This window comes from Molothrus ater, chromosome 1 (assembly GCF_012460135.2).
Source record: "Molothrus ater isolate BHLD 08-10-18 breed brown headed cowbird chromosome 1, BPBGC_Mater_1.1, whole genome shotgun sequence".
Taxonomy (NCBI): Eukaryota; Metazoa; Chordata; class Aves; order Passeriformes; family Icteridae; genus Molothrus; species Molothrus ater.
In genome coordinates this window covers 153,006,344-153,029,106 of record NC_050478.2, presented here as the reverse complement: position 1 = coordinate 153,029,106, position 22,763 = coordinate 153,006,344, and the positions used below count along the sequence as shown (strand labels likewise).

Here is a 22,763-nt window from a genome sequence, read left to right as displayed (position 1 = left end):
GAGCAGGATACAGGTAGGGAGGAGGCAGGGAGCAGGTGAGGAGCAGGATACAGGTAGGGAGGAGGGAGGAAGCAGGGAGGAGGCAGGCAGGGAGCAGGATACAGGTAGGGAGGAGGGAGGAGGCAGGCAGGGAGCAGGATACAGGTAGGGAGGAAGCAGGGAGCAGGTGGGGAGCAGGAGGCAGGTAGGTGCAGGCAGGGAGCAGGTGAGGAGCAGGAAGGGTGCAAGAAGCAGGCAGAAGTGCAGGAGTGGCCAGGTCCAGCCCTGGGGTGGCCCAGAGCCACCACCCAGGCCAGCCACCTCACTGGGGGACACAGTGGGCACCCACACAGAGCCAGGCTCTGGCCTGACCCCACTCCCAGTGCTCCCAGTTGGGTCTGGGACCCCACCCACCCCAATCCCAGTGCTCCCAGTTGGGTCTGGGACCCCATCCACCCCAATCCCAGTGCTCCCAGTTGGGTCTGGGACCCCATCCACCCCAATCCCAGTGCTCCCAGTTGGGTCTGGGACCCCACCCACCCCAATCCCAGTGATCCCAGTTGGGTCTGGGACCCCACCCACCCCAATCCCAGTGATCCCAGTTGGGTCTGGGACCCCACCCACCCCAATCCCAGTGCTCCCAGCTGGTACTGAGACATTTCCCCTATTCCAATGCTCCCAGCTGGGACTGGAACTTCCGCTCCCCTCTCCCAGTTCCCCCCTCAATCCCAGCCATGCAAAAGGCTCCAATTGATTAAAAATTCTAAATTTTATTTGCAGTTTTATTCCAAATTTCACTGGTGTCACACGGGTGACCCAAAGTCCTCCTGCCCACCTCCTGCTCTGGCACGAGGGTGCCCAGGAGCGTCCCCAAGTGAGGATCCCCCAACTCTGAGCTCCTGGGCAGGGCAGGAACATCTCTGCACACCTCAAGCCCCTGGACACCGTAACCCCCACTTTGGCACCAGTGCCAGGGGACGCCGAGAGGATAAAAAGGGGTCCTTGGGGCAGAGCCCCTGCCGGGGGGCTTAGAGGGGGCCCCCGTGGCGGCTGCGGCAGGTGATGAGGTACTGCGGGTAGGCCTGGGTGTCGTTGAAGATGACGAAGATGTCGGGCTGCCGCGGGTCATCCACCACGCTGTGGAAGCGCCGGGGCGCCGCGGAGCCCTCGCGCAGAGGGGGTGCCTGCAGCCCCGGCCGCCCGGCCGCGAACTCCCCGGTCAGCACCTTGGCCACGAAGATGAACTTGGTGCCGTTGGCGCTGGGCGGCGAGTAGCGGTCCCGCGCCGAGATGGCCGCGCGCGCCGCGAAGTAAACGCCGCGGCCGTAGAGCGTGGCTGAGGGGAAGACGGGCATCAGCCGGGGCACGGGGGGTGTGCCAGCGGCACCGGGAGCACATCGGCACCCCGGGCCACACCAGCACCCAATTCCAGACCGAGGGCACCGTGCCCTCCTTGGCACCCCATTCCCATGCACCCGTGATTACCCTGTTCCTGAACAAATGGCACCGTGCCCATCTCACCACCCTGTTCCCACATTACTGGCGCCACGCTCACCTTGGCACCCCCTTCCCATGCCCCCCTGTTCCTGTGCAAATGTGCCCATCTCACCACCCCATTCCACATCAATGGCTCCATGCCCACCTCACTACTCCTTCCCATGCACCCGTGATCACCCTGTTCCTGAACAAATGGCACCGTGCCCACCTCACCACCCATTCCACACCGAGGGTACCATACCCACCTTTACCACTCTATTCCACACTGACAGCACCGTGCCCACCTTGGCACCCCATTCCCATCCTCCCATGATCACCCTGTTCCTGTGCAAATGGCACCGTGCCCACCTCACCACCCCATTCCACACTGAGGGCACTGTGCCCACCTTGGAAACCCCTTCCCATCCACCCGTGATCACCTTATTCCTGTGCAAATGTGCCCACCTCACCATCCCATTCCTACACCAATGGCACTGTGCCTACCTTGGAATTCCATTCCCATCCACCCATGATCACCCTATTCCTGAGCAAATGGCACTGTGCCCACGTCATCACTCTGTTCCTGCACCAAGGGCACTGTGCCCTCCTTGGCACCCCATTCTCATGCCCTCTTGATCACTCTATTCCTGTGCAAATGTGACCACCTCACCATCCCATTCCTACACCAACAGCTTCCTTGGCATGCACCCATGATCATCCTATTCCTGTGCACCAATGGCCCCCATCCCATGCACCCCTGTTCCTGTGCAATTGGCACCATGCCCACCTCACCACCCTGTTCCCACATCGAGGGCACTGGCCACCTTGGCACCCCATTCCCATGCACCCATGATCACTCTATTACTGAGCAACGGCCCCCATGCCCACCTCACCACCCTATTCCACACCACTGGCACCGTGCCCACCTTGGCACCCCATTCCCATCCACCCATGATTGCTCTGTTCCTGTGCAAACAGCACCATGCCCACGTCACCACCCCATTCCACACCAAGGGCACTATGCCCTCCTTGGCACCCCATTCCCATCCACCCATGATCACCCTATTCCTGTGCAAATGGCACTGTGCCCACCTCACCACCCCGTTCCCACACTGAGGGCACTGTGCCCTCCTTGGCACCCCATTCCCATGCCAATGGCACCCAATGCCCTGTTCCCATGTTGTCAGCACCATGCCCAGAAGGACACCCTGTTCCCATGCCAATGACACCATGCCCCCCCTTGGTGCCCTGTTCCCATGCCAATGACACCACGCCCCCCCCGATGCCCTGTTCCCATGCTGATGGCACCATGCCTCCCCTTGGTGCCCTGTTCCCATGCTGACGGCACCATGCCCCCCCCCAGTGCCCTGTTCCCATGCTGATGGCACCGTGCCCCCCTTGGTGCCCCGTTCCCACACCAAGGGCACCCCTGGTCACCCCCACATGCCCAGCGCTCACCGTTCTTCCCACAGAAGCTGCGGTTGAAGCCGTGCAGGCAGATCTCGCAGCTGGAGGCCTTGGTGGTGCCGTGGAAGAGGACGCGCTCCACGGTGGTGCCGGCGGCGCAGGCGCGCTTCACGCTGCCCTTCTTCAGCTGGTACTGCTTGTACAGCACTGGATGGATCAGCTTCTGCACCTGCTGGGCCCCGCCATGTCACTGCTGTGCCACGGGGACACCCGAGGGTCCCCCGTGCCCAGCCCCACCTGCACGATGCTGATCTGGCTGTGCAGCTCCTCCAGAGTACTGCAGAAGTGGCGCACCGTGTCAGCGAACTCCTCCGAGTCCTCAGCCAGCGCCATCAGCCGCACCTCCTCCTCCTGCCCAGCCACCTCTGGCCCTGCTGGACAAAGCCCCGGTGAGCGTGGGCACAGCGAGGGGCACGGCTGGCCCCACGGCACCCCCACGCACCGAGCAGGAAGAAGGTGCTGTCCAGCGGGGGCTGGCTGCGGCAGACCGGCACGGCGCGGGCGCTGCCGATGTCGAACTCCTCCATGCGCTCCAAATCCACGGTGAAGGGTCGCCCATCCAGCACCAGATCCAGCCGGCGCTCCTGGCGCGACCAGGCCTGCTCCAGCAGCGCCGCTGCCTCGGGGGCATAGAGGACAGCGGTGCCAGAGGGGTCCCAGCGCACCCAGTGCGCGGTGGCGGCGGTGGCGGCGTGCCCTGGCAATGGCAGGCGGTGGAGCAGCGAGGCGAGCTCTCGGGCGGCTGGGGCCGTGTAGTCAGCGAAGCCGCGCAGCGTGGCGGTGTCACCGCGCAGGCTGAGCTGCACGGCGTGCCGGCACCGCAGCAGGGCCAGCGCGCAGTGGCCGGCGGCCGGCAGCGCCCGCAGCCGCTCGCTCGCCACGTCCTGCGCCCGCTGCTGCCCCGCCAGCGCCTGCTCCAGCTCCCGCGCCACCGCCGAGGCGTCCCGCTCGGAGGAGCAGAACACCGTCACCCGCGCCACGTCCGCCGCCAGCAGCACCTCCTCCAGCGAGGCCTCCAGCGCGGCCAGCAGCCTGGCATCCTCCTGGGCCTGCTCCTGCTCCTGCTCCCGGCTGTAGGAGCACAGGGACAGAGCCGTGGCGCGCGCCAGCTCCTCCTGCTCGTGCCTCGCGTGGTCCATGGAGTACTGGATGGCCAGAGCCATCTGCACCTCCTCCTCCTCCTCCTTCACGCCGGTGTCCAACAGCAGCTCCTTGGCACCGTCCCCACCGGCCGCACAGATGAACGCGGCGTTGGGGTCCCACTCGTCACCAGGGACGGTGTCAGGCCACGGGTCGGGGCTGCCACGGCTGTCGGTGTCACTTGGGCGCAGCGCTGCCAGCACCTCCTGGATCTCCTCTGTGGGAGCAGCAGGGTGTCAGCCGTGAGGCCCCCTCGCCATGTCCCGGGGGAGCACCAGCACCCGTGGCCCCCTCATCCCACCGCAGCACCCGCAGAGCGGGCACCAAAGTGGCACCCTCACCCCTCACCTGCGCTGGAATGGAAGCCGTGGCCGCCACCATCACCATCGCCATCAGCAGCGGCATTGTGGCCCTCAGGCAGGTCCTGGTGCCAGGAGTGTGGCCGAGGCTCCCTGCTTGGGGGCAGCAGCTCCTCCAGCTCCAGCTGTGGGGATCAAGGGTGGCATCACCAACGCTGCACAGCAGGGACCAGCACAACGGCACCCGCTTGCCAGACCCCTCCCTCCCCACGAGGCTGCACCTGGGGATCTGGAGGGCTCCAGGGTTCACCGTCCAGCTGGATGACGCACTGGAAGCGGCTCTCCAGCTGCTGCAGGAGGCTCTGCCCAGCCAGGTCCCACAGGAAGCGGGCAACGCCGGGGAAGCGCAGGGCTGCCGGGTGCGAGGCCACAGAGTCCAGCAGGCTCTGCAGGAAATCCGCCACGGCCTGGCACCGGCCTGGCTCCCCGCTCACCTGTCAGCGGATGGGCAAAGGGTCAGCACCTGGGCACCAGCGCCTGCCCAGCTCCCCACTCACCTGCAGGCAGTGTGGGCAGCACCACGGGGCTGGCAGCCCCTGGCAACAGGGTGTGCCATGAGCACAGGGAGGTGAGAGAGCAGCAGAGACTCCTGCTCACACCTGCCTGCACCTGCCCACACCTGCCTGCACTGCTGCCTGCACCGCTGCCTGCACCTGCCCACACCCCTGCCTACACCTGTACCTGCCTGCACCTACCTGTATCTCCCTGCACTGCTGCCTGCACCTGCTCGCACCTGCTCATGCCCCTGCCTGCACCTGCCCACACCTGTCTGCACCTGCCTGTAGCTGCCTGCACCTACTTGTACCTCCCTGCTCTGCGGCCTGTACCTACCCACACCTCCCTGCACTGCTGCCTACACCTGCCTGTACCTGCCCACACCCCTACCTACAACTGCTCAGACCTGCCCACACCCCTGCCTGTACCTGCCCACACCTACTCGCCCCTCCCTGCACTGCTGCCTGTACCTGCCCACAGCTGTCTGCACCTGCCTGCACCTGCCCACACTCCTGCACTCGACGATCTTTAAGGTCTCTTCCAACCTAGTCATTCTATGAATTCTGTCACTTCTACCCCTGCCTGCAGCTCACCCGGAACCCAGAGATGTCCCCCCCCTCCAGTGGCAGCAGGGACACTTCGGGGACGCTGCTGAGCATGTCCTGGTAGTGCTGCTGCAGGTAGCGCACGGCTCCTGGCTCCGCTGGCACCAGCAACTCGTCCTGCACTGACACCGCTGGCACCGGCTCTGGCACCACCACCGACAGGGGCCTGGGGGCTTGGACCTGGCTGGGCAGAGCCCTGAACCCCTCTGTGTCCTTGTCCCTGCTGGGGAAGGCATTTGGGGGCTGCCCCGGCCCTGGGTGTGATGTTGGTGCTGCCGGTGCTGGCGCTGTGTCCGGTGCGGGGTTCGTGTGTGCCACGGTGGGGTCCGAGGATGGCACTGAGTCCGGCGGGCAATCTGTGTCCAGCAAGGGCTCCCTGACCAGCAGGGGCTCCACATCAGGAGGAGAGGCCCTGTCCGGAGCGGGGACAGCGTCCAGGGGCACGTCCGTGTTCTCCTCCAGCAGCTCCAGGAAGGGAAAGTGGGGGGTGAGCTCCAGCACCGTGTCCTGCAGCCGGTGTGGCCTCTGCAGCACCCGCTCTGCGGCTGTGGGGACAAAGGAACGGGCAGCTGGTGGCACAGAGCAGCTCCCTGTGCTCTCATGATCACCCTTTTCCTGTGCAAATGGCACCGTGCCCAGCTTGGCACCCCCTTCCCATCCACCCATGATCACCCTGATCCTGTGCAAATGGCACTGTGCCCACCCTGGCACCCCATTCCACACCAAGGGCACCGTGCCCACCTTGGCCCCCCATTCCCATCCACCCATGATCACCCTGATCCTGTGCAAATGGCATTGTGCCCACCTTACCACCATGTTCCTGCACCAAGGGCACCGTGCCCTCCTTGGCACCCTGTTCCGATGCCCCCATGATCACCCTGTTCCTGTGCAAATGGCACTGTGCCCAGTTTGATCACCCATGCCCCCATGATCAACCTATTCCTGAGCAAATAGCACCATGTCCACCTTAACAACCTCATTCCACACCATGGGCACCTTGGCACCCCCTTCCCTATTGATCACCCTATTCCTGAGCAAATGGCACCATCCTCACCGCACCACCCCATTCCACACCAAGGGCACCGTGCCCCCCTCACCACCCCATTCCACACTGAGGGCACCGTGCCCACCTCATCCACCCCTTTCCCATGCACCCATGATCACCCTGTGCAAATGCCAGCGTACTCACCTCTCTACCCCATTCCTGCATGAAGGGCACTGTGCCCACCTTGGGACCCCATTCCTGTGCCCCCATGATCACCCTGTTCCTGTGCAAACGGCACCATGCCCACCTCACCACCCCATTCCACGCCCAGGGCACTGTGCCCACCTTGGCACCCCATTCCCATGCCCACATGATCACGCTGTTCCTGAGCAAATGGCACTGTGCCCACCTTGGCACCCCTTTCCCATGCCCACATGATCACCCTGTTCCTGTGCAAATGGCACCGTGCCCACCTCACCACCCTATTCCACACTGAGGGCACTGTGCCCTGCTTGGCACCCCATTCCCACGCCCCCACAATCACCCCATTCCTGTATAAATGGCCCTGGCACCCTGGCACCATGCCCTCACCTGCCGGCTCCTGGAAGGTGACGATGGCCCCGCGTCCCCCTGGCAGGAGCTGCACGTCGCTGACGCGGCCGCCGCCGCTGCGCCGGTTCTCAAAGTAGAGCTCGAGCAGGTCCCGGCCCAGCGCCGGCCCCGCTGCCCTCACCAGCACCGCGGGGCTCCGTGGCACCCGCAGCAGCGCCAGGCCCTGCCGCCGTGCCCGCTGCTCCGCCGACGCCAGCTCTGCGGCACGGGCAGCGCTGGCACCGCATGCCATGGCCGTGCCACTGTGCCTCCGTGGCCGCGTCACGGCCCCCACCATGGCACTGTCACCACCCCCGCCATGGCCATGCCACTGCCCCCACCATGGCCCCACCACTGCCTCCACCATGGCCATGCCACCGCCCCCACCATGGCCCTGCCACCGCCCCCACCATGGCACTGTCACCACCCCCACCATGGCCCTGCCACCGCGTCCCCATGGCTGTGTCACTGCCCCCACCATGGCACTGTCACCACCCCCACCATGGCCATGCCACCGCCCCCACCATGGCCATGCCACTGCCTCCACCATGGCCGTGGCACCACCCTCACCATGGCCCTGCCACCACCCCTGCCATGGCCCCACCACTGCCCCCACCATGGCACTGCCACTGCCCCCGCCATGGCTGTGCCACCACCCCCACCACGGCCCTGCCACTGCGTCCCCATGGCTGTGTCACCGCCCCCACCATGGCCCCACCACTGCCTCCACCATGGCCGTGCCACTGCCCCTACCATGGCCCTGCCACCGCGTCCCCATGGCTGTGCCACTACCCCCACCATGGCCATGCCACTGCCCCCACCATGGCCCCACCACTGCCCCCACCATGGCCCTGCCACCGCCCCCACCATGGCCCGGCCATTGCCCCTATGGCGCTGTCATACCCGGGGCTGGGCACCTGGCAGAACCCGCGCCCCAAAATGCCACCCTGGTGTCCCACCCAGACCATCAGCCCCCCCAGCACTCCCACCCCTGGTGCCAGGGCACCCGGCAGAACCCGTGCCCCAAAATGCCACCCCAGTGTCCCCTCCAGACTCCCCAGCCCATCAGCCCCCCGAATACTCCCACCCCTGGCACCACTGTCTCCCCACTCACCCCTCAGCAGCCTGACCCTGTCACCCCAGCCCCCGTGTCCCCACCTCATTGCCCCCTGGCAGCTCCATCCCATCTCCTCTGCCCTCCATACCACCACCCCCAACATCCCCATCCCACCCTGGTGTCCCCCCCAGACCCCCCAGCCCATCAGCCCCCTGCCCCCCCAGTACTCTCACCACTGGCACCATTGCTCCCCATCCACCCCTCAGCAGCCACCCCAGCCCCTGTATCCCCACACAATTGCCCCCCAAGCCCCTGGCAGCTCCATCCCATCTCCTCTGCCCTCCACACCCCCACCCCTGACACCCCCCTCCCAGCCTGGTGCCCCCCCAAAGTCCCCAGTCCCACCTGGGGGGCTCAGGGGGTCCTGCAGCCGCAGCAGGCTCCAGCCGGGCACCGAGCCCTGGCACAGGGTGACAGTGCCGGGGGACACCCCCAGCAGGGTCCCCAGGCGCTCAGAGGGGGTCCCGGGCTCCAGACCCCGCAGCAGCAGGTGGCAGGGGTCCCAGGGGGGGGCTGGGTGCACCCCCAGCTCGGCCCCCCCGAGCCTGTGGCTGCCGTGGGCCAACACGTTCTGTGCATCTGGGGAAGGAAGCCCGGGTCACCGGGGGCTCAGCCAGCACCCCCTCACCCCCCGGGGCACAGCACTGCCCACCAGTGCTCCCAGTGGGGCTGGGACCCCGCATATCCTATCCCAGTGGGGCTGGGATCCCCACACTCCATCCAGTGGGGCTGGGAACCCCCACATCCCATCCCAGTGGGGCTGGGAACCCCCACACTCCATCCCAGTGAGGCTGGGAACCCCCACACCCCAACCCAGTGGGGCTGGGATCCCCCCCAAAACTATCCCAGTGCTCCCAATGGAACTGGCAGCTCCAAACACAATCCCAGTGCTCCCAGTAAGGACTGGGAACCCCCACACCCCATCCCAGTGGGGCTGGGATCCCCACACTCCATCCAATGGAGCTGGGATCCCCACACCCCATCCCAGTGGGGCTGGGATCCCTCACACTCCATCCCAGTAGGGCTGGGATCCCCCACACCCCATCCCAGTGGGGCTGGGAACCCCCACACCCCATCCCAGTGGGGCTGGGAACCCCCACACCCCATCCCAGTGGGGCTGGGAACCCCCACACCCCATCCCAGTAGGGCTGGGATCCCCCACACCCCATCCCAGTGGGGCTGGGAACCCCCACACCCCAACCCAGTGGGGCTGGGATCCCCCCCAAAACTATCCCAGTGCTCCCAATGGAACTGGCAGCTCCAAACACAATCCCAGTGCTCCCAGTAAGGACTGGGAACCCCCACACCCCATCCCAGTGGGGCTGGGAACCCTCATATCCTATCCCAGTGAGGCTGGGAACCCCCACACTCCATCCCAGTAGGGCTGGGATCCCTCACACTCCATCCCAGTGGAGCTGGGATCCCCCACACCCCATCCCAGTGGGGCTGGGATCCCTCACACTCCATCCCAGTAGGGCTGGGATCCCCACACTCCATCCCAGTGGAGCTGGGATCCCCACACTCCATCCCAGTAGGGCTGGGATCCCCCACACCCCATCCCAGTGGGGCTGGGAACCCTATCCCAGTGCTCCCAGTGGGGCTGGGAGCTCCAAACACAATCCCAGTGCTCCCAGTGGAACTGGGATCCCCCACACCCTATTGCAGTGCTCCCAGTGGGACTGGGAGCTCGGAACAAATCCCAGTGCTCCCAGTAGGAAATGGGCCCCTCACACCCTATCCCAGTGCTCCCAGTGGTGCTGCCAGCTCCAAACACAATCCCAGCATACCCAGTGGGACTGGGATCCCCCCACACCCTATCCCAGTGCTCCCAGTGGGACTGGGAACCCCCACACCCTATCCCAGTGCTCCCAGTGGGACTGGGAACCCCCACACCCTATCCCAGTGCTCCCAGTGGGACTGGGATCCCCCCCCACCCTATCCCAGTGCTCCCAGTGGGACTGGGAACCCCCACACCCTATCCCAGTGCTCCCAGTGGGACTGGGAGCTCTAATCCCAATCCCAGTGATCCCAGTGGGACTGACACACCCCCAATCCCATCCCAGTGATCCCAATGGGACTGAGACCCTCAAATCCCATCCCAGTGGTTCCAGCTGAACCACAACGCCCAAATCCCACCCTAGTGCTCCCAGCTGGAACCGAGACCCCCAAATCCCACTCCAGTGCTCCCAGCTGGAACCAAGACCCCCAAATCCCACCCTAGTGCTCCCAGCTGGAACCGAGACCCCCAAATCCCACTCCAGTGCTCCCAGCTGGAACCAAGACCCCCAAATCCCACCCTAGTGCTCCCAGCTGGAACCGAGACCCCCAAATCCCACCCCGGTGCTCCCAGCTGGAACCGAGACCCCCAAATCCCACCCCGGTGCTCCCAGCTGGAACCAGGGCACGCTCCCCTGCCCACGCTTACCCTGGGGGTCCTCGAAGGTGAGGAAGAGGAGGGGCCCGAGGCGCTGGCAGCTCTGCACGGGCCCCCCGCCCGAGCGCCGCCGGCTCTCGAAGTACAGCACCAGCAGCTCCTCGGGGGCGTCGGGGGGGACCCCCCGCACCTCCAGCACCCCCCCGGCCATCCTGGGGCACACACACGTTTGGGGCTGGGTTCCGTTACACCCCCTGCCCCCCAATCCGCTGGGACCCCCCGTGACCCCAAACCCCCTCCCCAAACCCCCTGTCCGTGCTCCCCCCGCACCCCCGTACCGAGGGCCCCCCCCGGGCCCGGGTCCGCAGGGCTGAACCCCCCTTTAGCCACAAGCAGGGACCCCCCCACCCCAGAGCCGGACCCCCCGATCGCCCCGGACCCCCCAGCCCCATGGGGGGTCTCACCCCCCTGCAGATCCCCCACCCCAGGGCCGGACCCCCCGATCACCCCCGACTTCCCCAGCCCCGTGGGGACCCCACAAGCCCCAGCAGGACCCCCCACCCCGCACCGGACCGGGACCCCCCGATCGCCCCCCGGATCCCCCCAGCCCCGTGGGGGTCCCCACAGCCCCCGGCAGGGCCCCCCCGCCCCGCGGGGCAGGGCCCCCCCACGCACCGGACGTTGCGAGGCTCCGCCCCGGCCAAGAACCGAAACCGAAACGGGACCAAAACGGGAAGGGGAAGGGCGGGGGGCGGGACCGGGGTGGGGACACGGGACGGCTCCCACGCGGGACACGGGGATGCGGGGCCGACACGCAGAGGGGGGCCAGGGACCGCGGGACCGGCCACACGCGGGACGCGGGAGCAGCAGCACGGGTGACAGGGGGACAAGTGACTGTCCCTTGTGCCTGACCGGCCCCACGAGTGACCAGGGGACACGGAACTGACCCCAGATGTGGCGAGGGGACACGGAAAAAGCGCCTCGGGTGACAGGGGTACTCGAGAATGAATGGCCCCACGAGTGACCAGGGACACGGAAGTGACCCCCGATGTGATGAGGGGACACGGGAGAATCCCCACGGATGACAGGGGTACACGGGTCCGTCCCCGAGAATGACACGGGGACACGGGTCCAGCCACGCAGGCGACAGAGGGACAACTGATTGTCCCTCGTGTGTGATAGGGGACCCGTGACGAGCCCCACGAGTGACCAGGGGACACGGGACTGACCCCAGATGTGACAAGGGGACACAGAATAAGCCCCACAGAGGTACAGGATCATGACGTAGGCACACGGGGCATCCCCAGGGGTGACAGGGGGACCTGTGGCTGTCCCTCGTGCGTGACCGAGGGATCCGTGACCAGCCCCACGAGCGACCAGGGGACACAGAACTGACCCCAGCCGCAAGAAAGGGACACGGAATAAGCCCCACAGGCCGTACACGAGAATGACGTAGGCACACAGGCCATCCCCAGGGGTGACAGGGGGACACGTGGCTGTCCCTTATGCGTCACCGCGGGCGCGTGACCGTCCCCACGAGCGACCAGGGGACACGGGACTGATCTCAGAAGCGATAAGGGGACATGGAAAAAGCCCCACAGGGGGTACACAAGAATGACATAGGCACACAGGCCATCCCCAGGGTGACAGAGGGACACGTGGCCGTCCCTTGCGAGTCACCAGGGGACTCCTGACCAGCCCCACGAGTGACCAGAGGACATGGGACTGACCCCAGAGGCGATAGGGGACACGGAAAAAGCCCCACAAGTTACATGAGAATGACGTAGGCACACGGGCCACCCTCAGGGGTGATAGGGGGTCACGTGGCCGTCCCCTGCGCGTCACCGCGGACGCGTGACCGTCCCCACGCGTGACGCGGCGGCGCCGGGGCCGCCCGCGACGAGTGCGCGCTGCCGCCACCAGGGGGCGCTCTGCCCCGCCCCCAAAGAGGCCACGCCACTCCCCCTTTGGCCTACGCAGCATTAGCGGGCCAAGCCCCGCCCACTATCAAGCCCCGCCCCGTGCAGGCCCCGCCCCGCCCGGCGCGCAGCGAGCGGACCCCGCGCAGCTCGGCCCGGCCGGTGAGCGGGGGGCGCGGGGGGATCGGGGGGTCCGGGGCTCGGGTGAGGGGTGTCGGCGGCGAGCGGAGGGTGCGAAGGCTCCGGAGGAGACCCCGAGCGCCGTTCCCTCCGCCGCTTCCCGCTGCCGCAGTCCGCAGCGCACGGGTTCGGTGCGAGGGGGGGGGGGTAGCGGGGCGGGGGAAGCGGGGCCGTGCGGGACCCCGCGGCCGCGGGCACAGCGGGGGTCTCCGGGCCGCTCCCCCCGCGGCAGCGCTCGGGGATTAGGCTCGCTGCTGCCGTAAATAGGCCGCGGCGGGGCTTTACCGAGCGTCAGGGCAAAGCGGCTTACGGGACTCGGAGAGAACCGGGGGGGCGGCGGCACCCCCGCAACCCGTGATGCGGGAGCACCTGCACCCCCGCAACCCCGCCCGCCGGGCTGTGGGCATCCCTGCGCCCCCCGCACGCCGCCGGCTCCCCCGCGCCCCCCGCACGCCGTGCTGCGGGCACCCCCGCACCCCGTGATGCGGCCCCCCCCGCATCCCCGCAATCCGGGGTGCGTTCACGGCCCGCACCCTGCGATCCCACAGCGCCCGCACCCCATGGCCCTCGCTCGGGGCGCCCCGCGTGCCCCCTTGTGGGGCGCACCCCGCGGCCCCTGACCCCGTTCAGGGTGTCTCCCATGCCCTACACACCCCGGGAAGCCGCCCGGGCCCGAAATGCGCCCCCCGCCCGGTGTCGGTGCCGCCCCCGCGGCGCCGCAGGGCCGGGCCCCCCCCGTCCCGCCGCCCGCCCGGGGCGCGGGGCCGTCACGCGGCCGCCGTGGTTGCGCCACCGGCCGGCGCTGCCCCTTGGCCCGGCCGGGGCCGCTGCGGCACCGGAACAGCGGCGGCACCGCTTGGGCACCGCCGCCTGCCAGGCTGCGGCACCGGCAGCGAGCCCGCACGGGTACCGGTGCCGGTTCCGCGCCGCCGGGTGCGCGATCCCCGCCTAGGGCGCAGCCGCCGCTCCCGCACCGCCCGGTTTTGTAACCGGGCTCCGGGAGCGGGGGCGGCCCCGGGGCTGCGGTGGAGCCCGCCCGGCTGGATGCGGTGGGGCCGCGGCCGAAGCCGGGCCTGGGCACGGGCCTGGCAGGACGCCGCCGCTCCCGGTGACGGCCCGAGGGGGCAGTGAAGCAGCGCCGGGGCTCCCCCGCACCGCTGCCGGTAATCGCGGCAGGAACCGGTCCCGCACAGCGATCCCAGCCCCGGGGCTGTTGCCATGGCAACGGCCTCGCCGCCGCCATCTTGTGCGGGCACGGGGGCGGGGGGAGCAGGATGGGACCCCCCGATGGTGGGGACCCCCATCCCGGGCGTCCCCGAGTGAGGGACCCCCAATCCTGGGCATCCCCGAGTGAGGGACCCCCATTCCAGGCATCCCCGAGTGAGGGACCCCCATCCTGGGCATCCCCGAGTGAGGGACCCCCATCCCAGGCATCCCCGAGTGAGGGACCCCCAATCCTGGGCATCCCCGAGTGAGGGACCCCCATCCCGGGCATCCGCTGATTGAGGGACCCCCATCCTGGGCATCCCCGAGTGAGGGACCCCCATCCCAGGGCATCCTCCAGTGCGGGACCCCAATTCCAGTCATCCCCCGAGTGAGGGACCCCTATACCGGGGCATCCCCTGAGTGAGGGACCCCCATTCTGGGTCATCCCTGAGTGAGGGACCCCCATCCCAGGGCATCCCCAAGTGTAGGACTCCCGTCCCAGGGCATCCCCTGAGTGAGGGTCCCCCATCCTGGGCACCCCCTGAGTGAGGGACCGCCCTCCCAGGGCATCCCCTGAGTGAGGTACCCCCATCCTGGGCACCCACCAAGTGTGGGACCCCCATTCCGGGGCATCCCCCGAGTGAGGGACCCCCATCCCATCCCCCCATCCTGGGGCATCCCTGAGTGGGGACCCCCATCCCATCCCGGGGCATCTCCTAGTGGGGCCCCCCGGGGTGGGGGGTGATGGCCATGGGGGTCTGGTGATGGCCTTGGGGGGCTGATGGCCGTGGGGGTGATGAGGAAGGGGGTGACAGCAGTGGGAGGGTGATGGCCATGGGGGGCTGATGGCCCATGGGGGTGATGGCCACGGGGTGTTGATGGCCATGGGGGGCTGATGGCCATGGGGAGTTTGATGGCCATGGGGGGTTGATGATGGCCTTGGGGGGCTGATGGCCTTGGGGGTGATGAGGAAGGGGGTAACAGCAGTGGGAGGGTGATGGCCATGTGTGGCTACTGAGGACGGGGTGATGGCTGTGCTGGGTGATGCCTTGGGGGGACAAAGATGAGGGGACGAATGCTGTGGGGGTGCCAAGGAGGTGGGTGACAGCCGTGGGGGACAATAGCACCATCTCTAACTCCCTGTCCCCCCCTCCACAGCACCAAGGCGGCCGCAGCCCGCGGGCCACCATGTCCCACGAGAAGAGTTTCCTGGTGACGAGCGACGGCTTCGGGGGCCAGCAGCCGCCCACGGCCCCCCCGGCCTACCCTCAGCCCCCGTACCCCGTGGCCCCGTACCCCCAGCCCCAGTTTGCCCCCACGCCCTACCCGCAGCCGGGCTTCACGCAGGGGCCGGGGCCGTACCCGCCAGCGGGGCCGTACCCCCCCGCCGGGCCGTACCCCCCCGGGCCGTACCCCCCGCCCGGGCCCTACCCCCAGGGCCCCTATGGCCAGCCGCCCTATGCCCAGCCCCAGCCCATGGTCCCCGGAGACCAGGACTGTAAGTACCGGGAAAAGGGGGCTTGGGGGCTTCAGATGGGCTGGGGGACCCTCCTGGCTGCCTGATGGGGGGGTGTGTGACACACCTGGGCTCCTCTCTGGGGCTGGGGGTTCAGGTGTGCAGGGCAGGGCAGCCCCTGGGTGAGGGCAGCCTGGGGGGCTCCCTTGGATGGGGAGCAGTGCAGACAGTGGGGGGGTGGGCTCAAGTGGGGCAGCAGGGACCCCCCTGTGGCTTCTGGCTCCCACATGTCCTGGGGGGCAGCTGGGGGACAGTGCCCACTGGGGATGGACCCTGGGAGGGCGGTGACACTGCCCAGAGCCAGGCCAGCTGTGACACCTGGCTTTGGGGGGCACAGAGCTCCACTCCCCTGGCTCCTGCCCCACACATCCTGGGGGACAGTGCCCACTGGGGATGGACCCTGGGAGGGCGGTGACACTGCCCAGAGCCGTGCCAACTGTGATACATGGCTTTGGGGGGCACAGAGCTCCACTCCCCTTGGCTCCTGGCTGCTGTCCCGCATGTCCTGGGGGGCAGCTGGGGGACTGTGCCCACTGGGGATGGACCCTGGGAGGGCGGTGACACTGCCCAGAGCCAGGCCAGCTGTGACACCTGGCTTTGGGGGGCACAGAGCTCCACTCCCCTGGCTCCTGCCCCACACATCCTGGGGGACTGTGCCCACTGGGGATGGCACTGGCTGTGACCCTGGGAGGGGGGACACTGCCCAGACCCGGCCAGCTGTGACACCTGGCTACGGGGGGCACTCCCCATGGCTCCTGGCACCCTCCTGAGCGGCGTGCCCCCTCCCCACAGCCCCCCTGCACAGCACCTACCACGAGGACGGGCCCCCCTCCTACTATGACAACCAGGACTTCCCGTCGGCGCACTGGGACGACAAGAGCATCCGGCAGGCCTTCATCCGCAAGGTGGGACACGGGGGGCTCGGGGCGGGGTACGGGGCATCGGGGGGCTCCCTGTGACCCTGCCCCCCCGTCCCCAGGTGTTCCTGGTGCTCACGCTGCAGCTGACCGTCACCTTCGCCTTCGTGACCGTCTTCACCTTCGTCAAAGGCGTGCGGGGCTTCGTGCAGCGCAACGTGTGGACGTACTACGTGTCCTATGCCGTGTTCTTCATCTCCCTCATCGTCCTCAGCTGCTGCGGCGACTTCCGCCGCAAGCACCCCTGGAACCTCGTGTCCCTGGTGGGCCGGGGGCACGGCTGGCTGGGCATGGGGAGTGGGGGCATCCTGGGCCAGGGGCATGGCATGGCAGGGGTTAAGGGTGCTGGGCTGGGGGCACGGCATGGCAGGGGTTAAGGAGTGAGGGCACCCTGGGCCAGGGGCACAGCATGGCAGGGGTTAAGGGTGCTGGGCTGGGGGCATGGCATGGCAGGGGTTAAGGAGTGAGGGCATCCTGGGCCAGGGCACGGCATGGCAGGGGTTAAGGAGTGAGGGCACCCTGGGCCAGGGGCACGGCATGGCGAGGGTTAAGGAGTGAGGGCACCCTGGGCCAGGGGCACGGCATGGCGAGGGTTAAGGAGTGAGGGCACCCTGGGCCAGGGCACGGCATGGCAGGGGTTAAGGAGTGAGGGCACCCTGGGCCAGGAGCACAGCATGGCAGGGGTTAAGGAGTGAGGGCACCCTGGGCCAGGGGCACGGCATGGCAGGGGTTAAGGAGTGAGGGCATCCTGGGCCAGGGCACGGCATGGCAGGGGTTAAGGAGTGAGGGCACCCTGGGCCAGGGGCACGGCATGGCAGGGGTTAAGGAGTGAGGGCACCCTGGGCCAGGGGCATGGCATGGCAGGGGTTAAGGAGTGAGGGCACCCTGGGCCATGGGCACGGCATGGCAGGGGTTAAGGGTGCTGGGCTGGGGGCATGGCATGGCAGGGGTTTAAGGGTGATGGGCTGGGGGCACATGGAAAGTTTTGGGGTGCCGCAGTGGGGTGGGTTTGAGGGTGCTGATCTAGGGAGCACACAGAGGGTTTAAGGGTGCTGGGTTGGGAGCATGGGAAAGGTTTAGGGGTGCCACGGTGGAGTGGGTTTGGGGGTGCAGAGCCAGGGGCACACAGAGGGTTTAAGGATGTTGGGCTGGGGGTCCACGGAAGGTTTGGGGGTGCTGAGCCAGGGAGCACACAGCAGGTTTGGATGTGTCAGGCTCAGGGGGCAGATTTGGGGTGCTGCACCAGGGAGGTTTTGGGGCAGGTTTGGAGCTGAGTGGGGTGACAGGGCAGGTTTGGGGGTGCCGAGCCAGGGGCCCACAGAGGGTTTAAGGGTGCTGGGGGCACGTGGGAGGTTGGGGGTGCCACAGTGGGGCACTGGGGGTGCAGAGCCAGGGGCACACAGAGGGTTTAAGGGTGCTGGGGGCACGTGGGAGGTTGGGGGTGCCACAGTGGGGCACTGGGGGTGCAGAGCCAGGGGCACATAGAGGGTTTAAGGGTGCTGTGCTGGGGGCACGTGGAAGGTTTGAGGGTACCACTGTGGGGGTAGATTTGAGGGTGCTGATCTAGGGAGCACACAGCGGGTTTAGAGGTGTCAGGCTGAGGGGGCAAATTTGGGGTGCTGCACCATGGAGGTTTTGGGGCAGGTTTGGGAGTGCAGAGCCAGGGGCACACAGAGGGTTTAAGGGTGCTGGGCTGGGGCACATGGAAGGTTCAGGGGTGCCACGGTGGGGTGGGTTTCAGGGTGCTGATCTAGGGAGCAACAGAGGGTTTGGAGGTGCCAGGCTGAGGGGGCAGATTTGGGGTTCTGCACCACAGAGGTTCTGTGGCAGGTTTGGGGATGCCAAGCCAGGGGCACACCGAGGGTTGGGGGATGCTGGGCCAGGGGACACGTGGCATTTTGTGGGTGCCAGGCTGGGCACACAGGCCTGATGGGTTCCCCCCTTGCCTTGCCAGTCCATCCTGACTGTCAGCCTGTCCTACATGGTGGGGATGATCGCCAGCTTCTATGACACCGAGGCTGTCATCATGGCTGTCGGCATCACCGTCGTCGTCTGCTTCACCGTCGTCATCTTCTCCCTGCAGGTCAGCGCCAGGGCTGCCCCTGCTCCTGCCTGGGGGGCTCCAAACTGGGGGCACAACACCCCAGTGACTCCCTGCTGGGGCTCCTGGGGGGCTGTGGGATCTCGTCTCATGGGCCTTTGGACCCCAGATGGGGCGTGCAGCCCTCCCCAGCTCCCTGCTGGCTCTGTGGGATCTGAGGGGGTGCTGAGCCCTCCCTCTGAGCTCCCTGCTGGCTCTGGGGGCTCCACCCTGGGCTCTGACGCCCCCCAATCCCCCTCCCCACAGACCAAGTACGACTTCACCTCGTGCCGGGGCGTGCTCATCATCTGCCTGGTCGTGCTCGTGCTCTTCTCCATCCTCTGCATCTTCATCCGGAACCGCATCGTGGACATCGTCTACGCCTCGCTGGGGGCCCTGCTCTTCACCTGCGTGAGTCGGGGGGCTGGGACGCTCACCTGCTGGGGGGGGCAGTGCCACCAGCACCCCTGGGTGCTCCGGCTCGCTGGGGACACTCAGGGTGTGCTCGGGGTGGAGGGTGCACGGTGTGCCTGGCTGGTTTGGGATTGGGGCATTTATGGGACCTGCTGGTTCCTCCTGCCCCTGACACTGCCCCATCCCCCAGTTCCTGGCGGTGGACACGCAGGGTGTGGGTTGGGGTGGAGGGTGCAGGGTGTGCCTGGCTGGTTTGGGACTGGGGGACTTATGGGACCTGCTGGTTCCTCCCGCCCCTGACACTGCCCCATCCCCCAGTTCCTGGTGGTGGACATGCAGGGTGTGGGTTGGGGTGGAGGGTACAGGGTGTGCCTGGCTGGTTTGGGGTGGCAGGGATTTATGGGACCCGCTGCTTCTTCCCGCCCCTGACACTGCCCCATCCCGCAGTTCCTGGTGGTGGATGCACAGGGTGTGCTTGGGGTGGAGGGTGCAGGGTGTGCTCGGGGTGTCTGGCTGGTTTGGGGTGGAGGACACCTATGGGATCCACTGGTTCCTCCTGCCCCCCACACTGCCCTGTCCCGCAGTTCCTGGTGGTGGACACGTAGGGTGGAGGGTGCAGGGTGTGCCTGGCTGGTTTGGGACTGGGGGATTTATGGGACTCGCTGGTTCCTCCCGCCCCTGACACTGCCCCATCCCTCATTCCTGGTGGTGGACATGCAGGGTGTGCTCAGGGTGTCTGGTTTGGGATTTATGGGACTTGTGGGACCTGTTGGTTCCTCCTGCCCTCCACACTGCCCCATCCCACAGTTCCTGGTGGTGGATGCACAGGGTGGAGGGAACAGGGCATCCTTGGCTGGTTTGGGATTGGGGCATTTATGGGGCCCGTTGGTGCCTCCTGCCCCCCACACTGCCCCATCCCACAGTTCCTGGTGGTGGACATGCAGGGTGTGCTCGGGGTGCTTGGCTGGTTTGGGATTGGGGCATTTATGGGGCCCGCTGGTTCCTCCCGCCCCTGACACTGCCCCATCCTCTCGCAGTTCCTGGCGGTGGACACGCAGCTGATCCTGGGGAACAAGCAGCTGGCGCTGAGCCCCGAGGAGTACATCTTCGCGGCGCTCAACCTCTACACCGACATCATCAACATCTTCCTCTACATCCTCGCCATCATCGGCAGGGCCAAGGAGTAGCCGCCGCCCCTGGCCGGCCCCGCCGCTCCCGCGGCCCCGCCCCGGTCGGGTCCCCTCCCCGTAGCCGGTTTTGTCGCCGTTCTCATCGCGTTCCCCGGCGGTTCCTGCCCCGCGGGGGCTCGCTGGTGCGGGGCTGCCACGGCCCCCCCGGCCCCCTGCTCCTCCCCGCTGTGAATACGATTCTCCCCCACCCCGCCCCTTTGCGTTGAACGCGGACTGGAAGCACTTTGGAACCCCCTCTGTCCTGTCCTGTCCCCACCTCGCTGTCCCCTCCCTGTCACCAGTCTGGCTGCACAGGCAGGGGCAGTGCCAGCAGCACTATAGACCCCCCCTGGCCACTGTCCCTGCCTGTCCCCACCCCAGGCCCCCCGTGCCACCTGTGGCACCTCCAGACGTCCCCAGGCACCGTTCCCACGTGGGTGTACCACCAGAACCCCTCGAGCCACTGTCCCTGTCCGTCCCCAGACCCCCCGAGCCTGTGGCACCCTCAGACCCTCCTGCTCTGAGCCACTGTCCTCATGTGGAGACACTCCCAGAGGCCCCCAAACCCCCAGCCCTGCCCATTGCCACCTGCCTGTCCCCACGGCCCTGCCACAGCCCCACCTGTGGCACCCCCAGAGCCCCCCTGCCCTCCCCGCGTGGCCGAGGCCCCATCCTGGTCCTGCTGTTAATAAATTGTCTTGTTCATCTCCCACGGCTCTGGCTCCATCCCAGGGTGTCCTGCTGTCCCCAGCTCCCCGTGTCCCCACCACATTCCAGCTGGGGTCAGGTGCCACCAGGGCTGAGGGCAGCCTGGGGACAAGAAGGCTCAGGAGGGACCCCAGCAGGACCGCAGGAGGCAGCCAGGTGAGGTTGGGTCCTGTTTCCTGAGGTTTAGGGTGGATATTGGGAAAATTCCTTCCTGGAAGGGGCTGAGCAGCCCTGGCGCAGCTGCCCCAGGCAGGGCTGGAGTCCCCATCCCTGGGGGGGATTTGACAGATGTGTGGATGTGGCACTTGGGGACATGGTCTGGGGTGGCCTTGGCAGTGCCATGAGCAGTGCTGGACCCGCTGGGCTCAGTGACTTTTCCATCCAACCCAGCCATTCCATGATTCCTTGGTGCCCAGTCCATCCTGGCAGCTCCTGACACCCTTCTTGGCAGCTCCAGCCCTGGCCAATATTTCTGTCTGCACATTCTCCCTCGGGAAACATTCCCTGCTCTTCCTTTGCTGCTCCCAGGCCTCTCTTGTTTGAGAGTTTTAAGAGCAGCTTTTAAGGGTTTTAAGGTGGCACCAGCAAAAGGAGGTTTGAAATAAAAGCAAAAGCACAACGAGGTTTGTGGGCAAAGCTCACTCAGTGGTTAAAGCACACAGAGACAAAAATCTAACACTGGTCAACCTAAAGCTAAAATCACCCTGATCTGACTCAGCCCAGATCTAAAGGGTGAAGGATCTCAGGGGAACATCCCAGAAGTCACACCCCAAACAGAGAGCTGAGGAGCTGGCAGCGGGCAGGGGCAGGTGCTGCATGCACAGGAGGGCACAGGGGACGCACAGGGACAGGGACAGGGTCACACCTGTGAGAAATGCCCTGGGAGCTTGGGAAGGGCACAGGGAAGAGCATGGGGGATGCACAGGGACAGGGTCACACCTGTGAGAAATGCCCTGGGAACTCAGGAAGGGCACAGGGAAGGGCTCAGGGGATTCACAGGGGCAGAGACAGGGTCACACCTGTGAGAAATGCCCCAACAGCTCAGGGAAGGGCTTGGGGAAGGGTCGGTGCCTCTGCTCCTCTGCAGGGCTGAGCCCCGAGGGCCGGGGGAGCAGCCCAGGCTCTGAGCACAGCGAAGTTTGGACCCCCTCCCAGGGAATGCCAGGCACAGCCCAGGGGCAGGAGAGCTCCAAGGCTCCCAGGAAGTGCTTGCAGGTCACAGGAGAGAGAGAGGGTGGACTTTGGCCATGGTCGTTTTCCGTCCTGGGTGCAATTCGGGCCAAGAGCCCGAAGTCTGGAAGTTCAAGTCTGGAGAAAATGTTCCACTTGGGTTGTTCTTCAGGCAAGAAAAATGAGTTCCCAAGGCCGTTTGTTAAAGGAGGAGCTCGTTATCCATGCAGCAGGAATTCCTGGGAGCAGACTGTGCTCCTGATAAGCTCGGGAGGAGCTTGGCACAGGTGCTGCTCCTTTGGGGTCTGATGGCATTTCTGAGCTCACAGAGCACTGGGGGAGGTGCAGCACCCCAGATCCATCTCCCACCTGTCTGTTCCCAGGGCTCCACATCCCGGGGTTCCACATCCCACTGCTCTGTTCCTGGGGGTCCAGCTCAAGCCTTTCCTCTCCCGGGGCTGCCCAGCTCCCTGTGCGTCCCCTGTCCCTCTCCCAGAGCTCCCTCTCTGTCCCTGTCCCTCTCTGTCCCTGATTCCAGAGCCGGGGCTGCCTGGTTTGCTGGCTCCGGGCCGCCCCTGACGGAGCAGAGCTGCCCTGGCAGTTTCTCCTCTCTGCTGCCCTCCGGATTCCACCCTGCGGTTTGTTTATTTCTGGAAACCCCTCCCCAGCACCTGTCGTGCTGCTGCTGTGCCTGTCCCACCCCCGAGGCCATGTGAGTGTCACACACAGGATCCCCGGGGCTGGCCCTGTGTCCTGCTGGCCCCGGGGCTGCCCTGGCTGTCCCCGTGTCCCACAGCCCCAGGGCTGTCCTGGCTGTCCCCGTGTCCCACAGCCCCAGGCCTGTCCTGGCTGTCCCCGTGTCCCACAGCCCCAGGGCTGTCCTGGCTGTCCCTGTG

The 22,763-nt window shown here is 66.8% G+C and overlaps 2 protein-coding genes across 2 annotated transcripts; one reads left to right on the top strand and one right to left on the bottom strand.

Annotated features, from left to right (window-relative positions):
* Nucleotides 1–729: 729 nt before the first annotated feature.
* On the bottom strand, nucleotides 730–13,187 carry PARP10 (poly(ADP-ribose) polymerase family member 10). Its single transcript, XM_036404408.1, has 12 exons — nucleotides 12,998–13,187; nucleotides 12,565–12,790; nucleotides 10,640–10,800; nucleotides 8,560–8,793; nucleotides 7,098–7,316; nucleotides 5,510–6,066; nucleotides 4,643–4,855; nucleotides 4,411–4,546; nucleotides 3,365–4,279; nucleotides 3,160–3,293; nucleotides 2,914–3,091; nucleotides 730–1,315 (listed from the first exon to the last, which is right to left on the bottom strand). Exons 1-12 carry the CDS (start codon nucleotides 13,185–13,187, stop codon nucleotides 1,008–1,010), a joined length of 3,471 nt encoding a protein of 1,156 aa, XP_036260301.1. The 3' UTR covers nucleotides 730–1,007.
* Nucleotides 12,589–20,696, top strand: GRINA (glutamate ionotropic receptor NMDA type subunit associated protein 1). The gene is made up of 7 exons (XM_036404448.2): nucleotides 12,589–12,669; nucleotides 15,052–15,391; nucleotides 16,202–16,314; nucleotides 16,389–16,589; nucleotides 18,281–18,409; nucleotides 18,674–18,817; nucleotides 19,858–20,696. Exons 2-7 carry the CDS (start codon nucleotides 15,082–15,084, stop codon nucleotides 20,005–20,007), a joined length of 1,047 nt encoding a protein of 348 aa, XP_036260341.1. The 5' UTR covers nucleotides 12,589–12,669; nucleotides 15,052–15,081; the 3' UTR covers nucleotides 20,008–20,696.
* The last annotated feature ends 2,067 nt before the right edge of the window (nucleotides 20,697–22,763 follow it).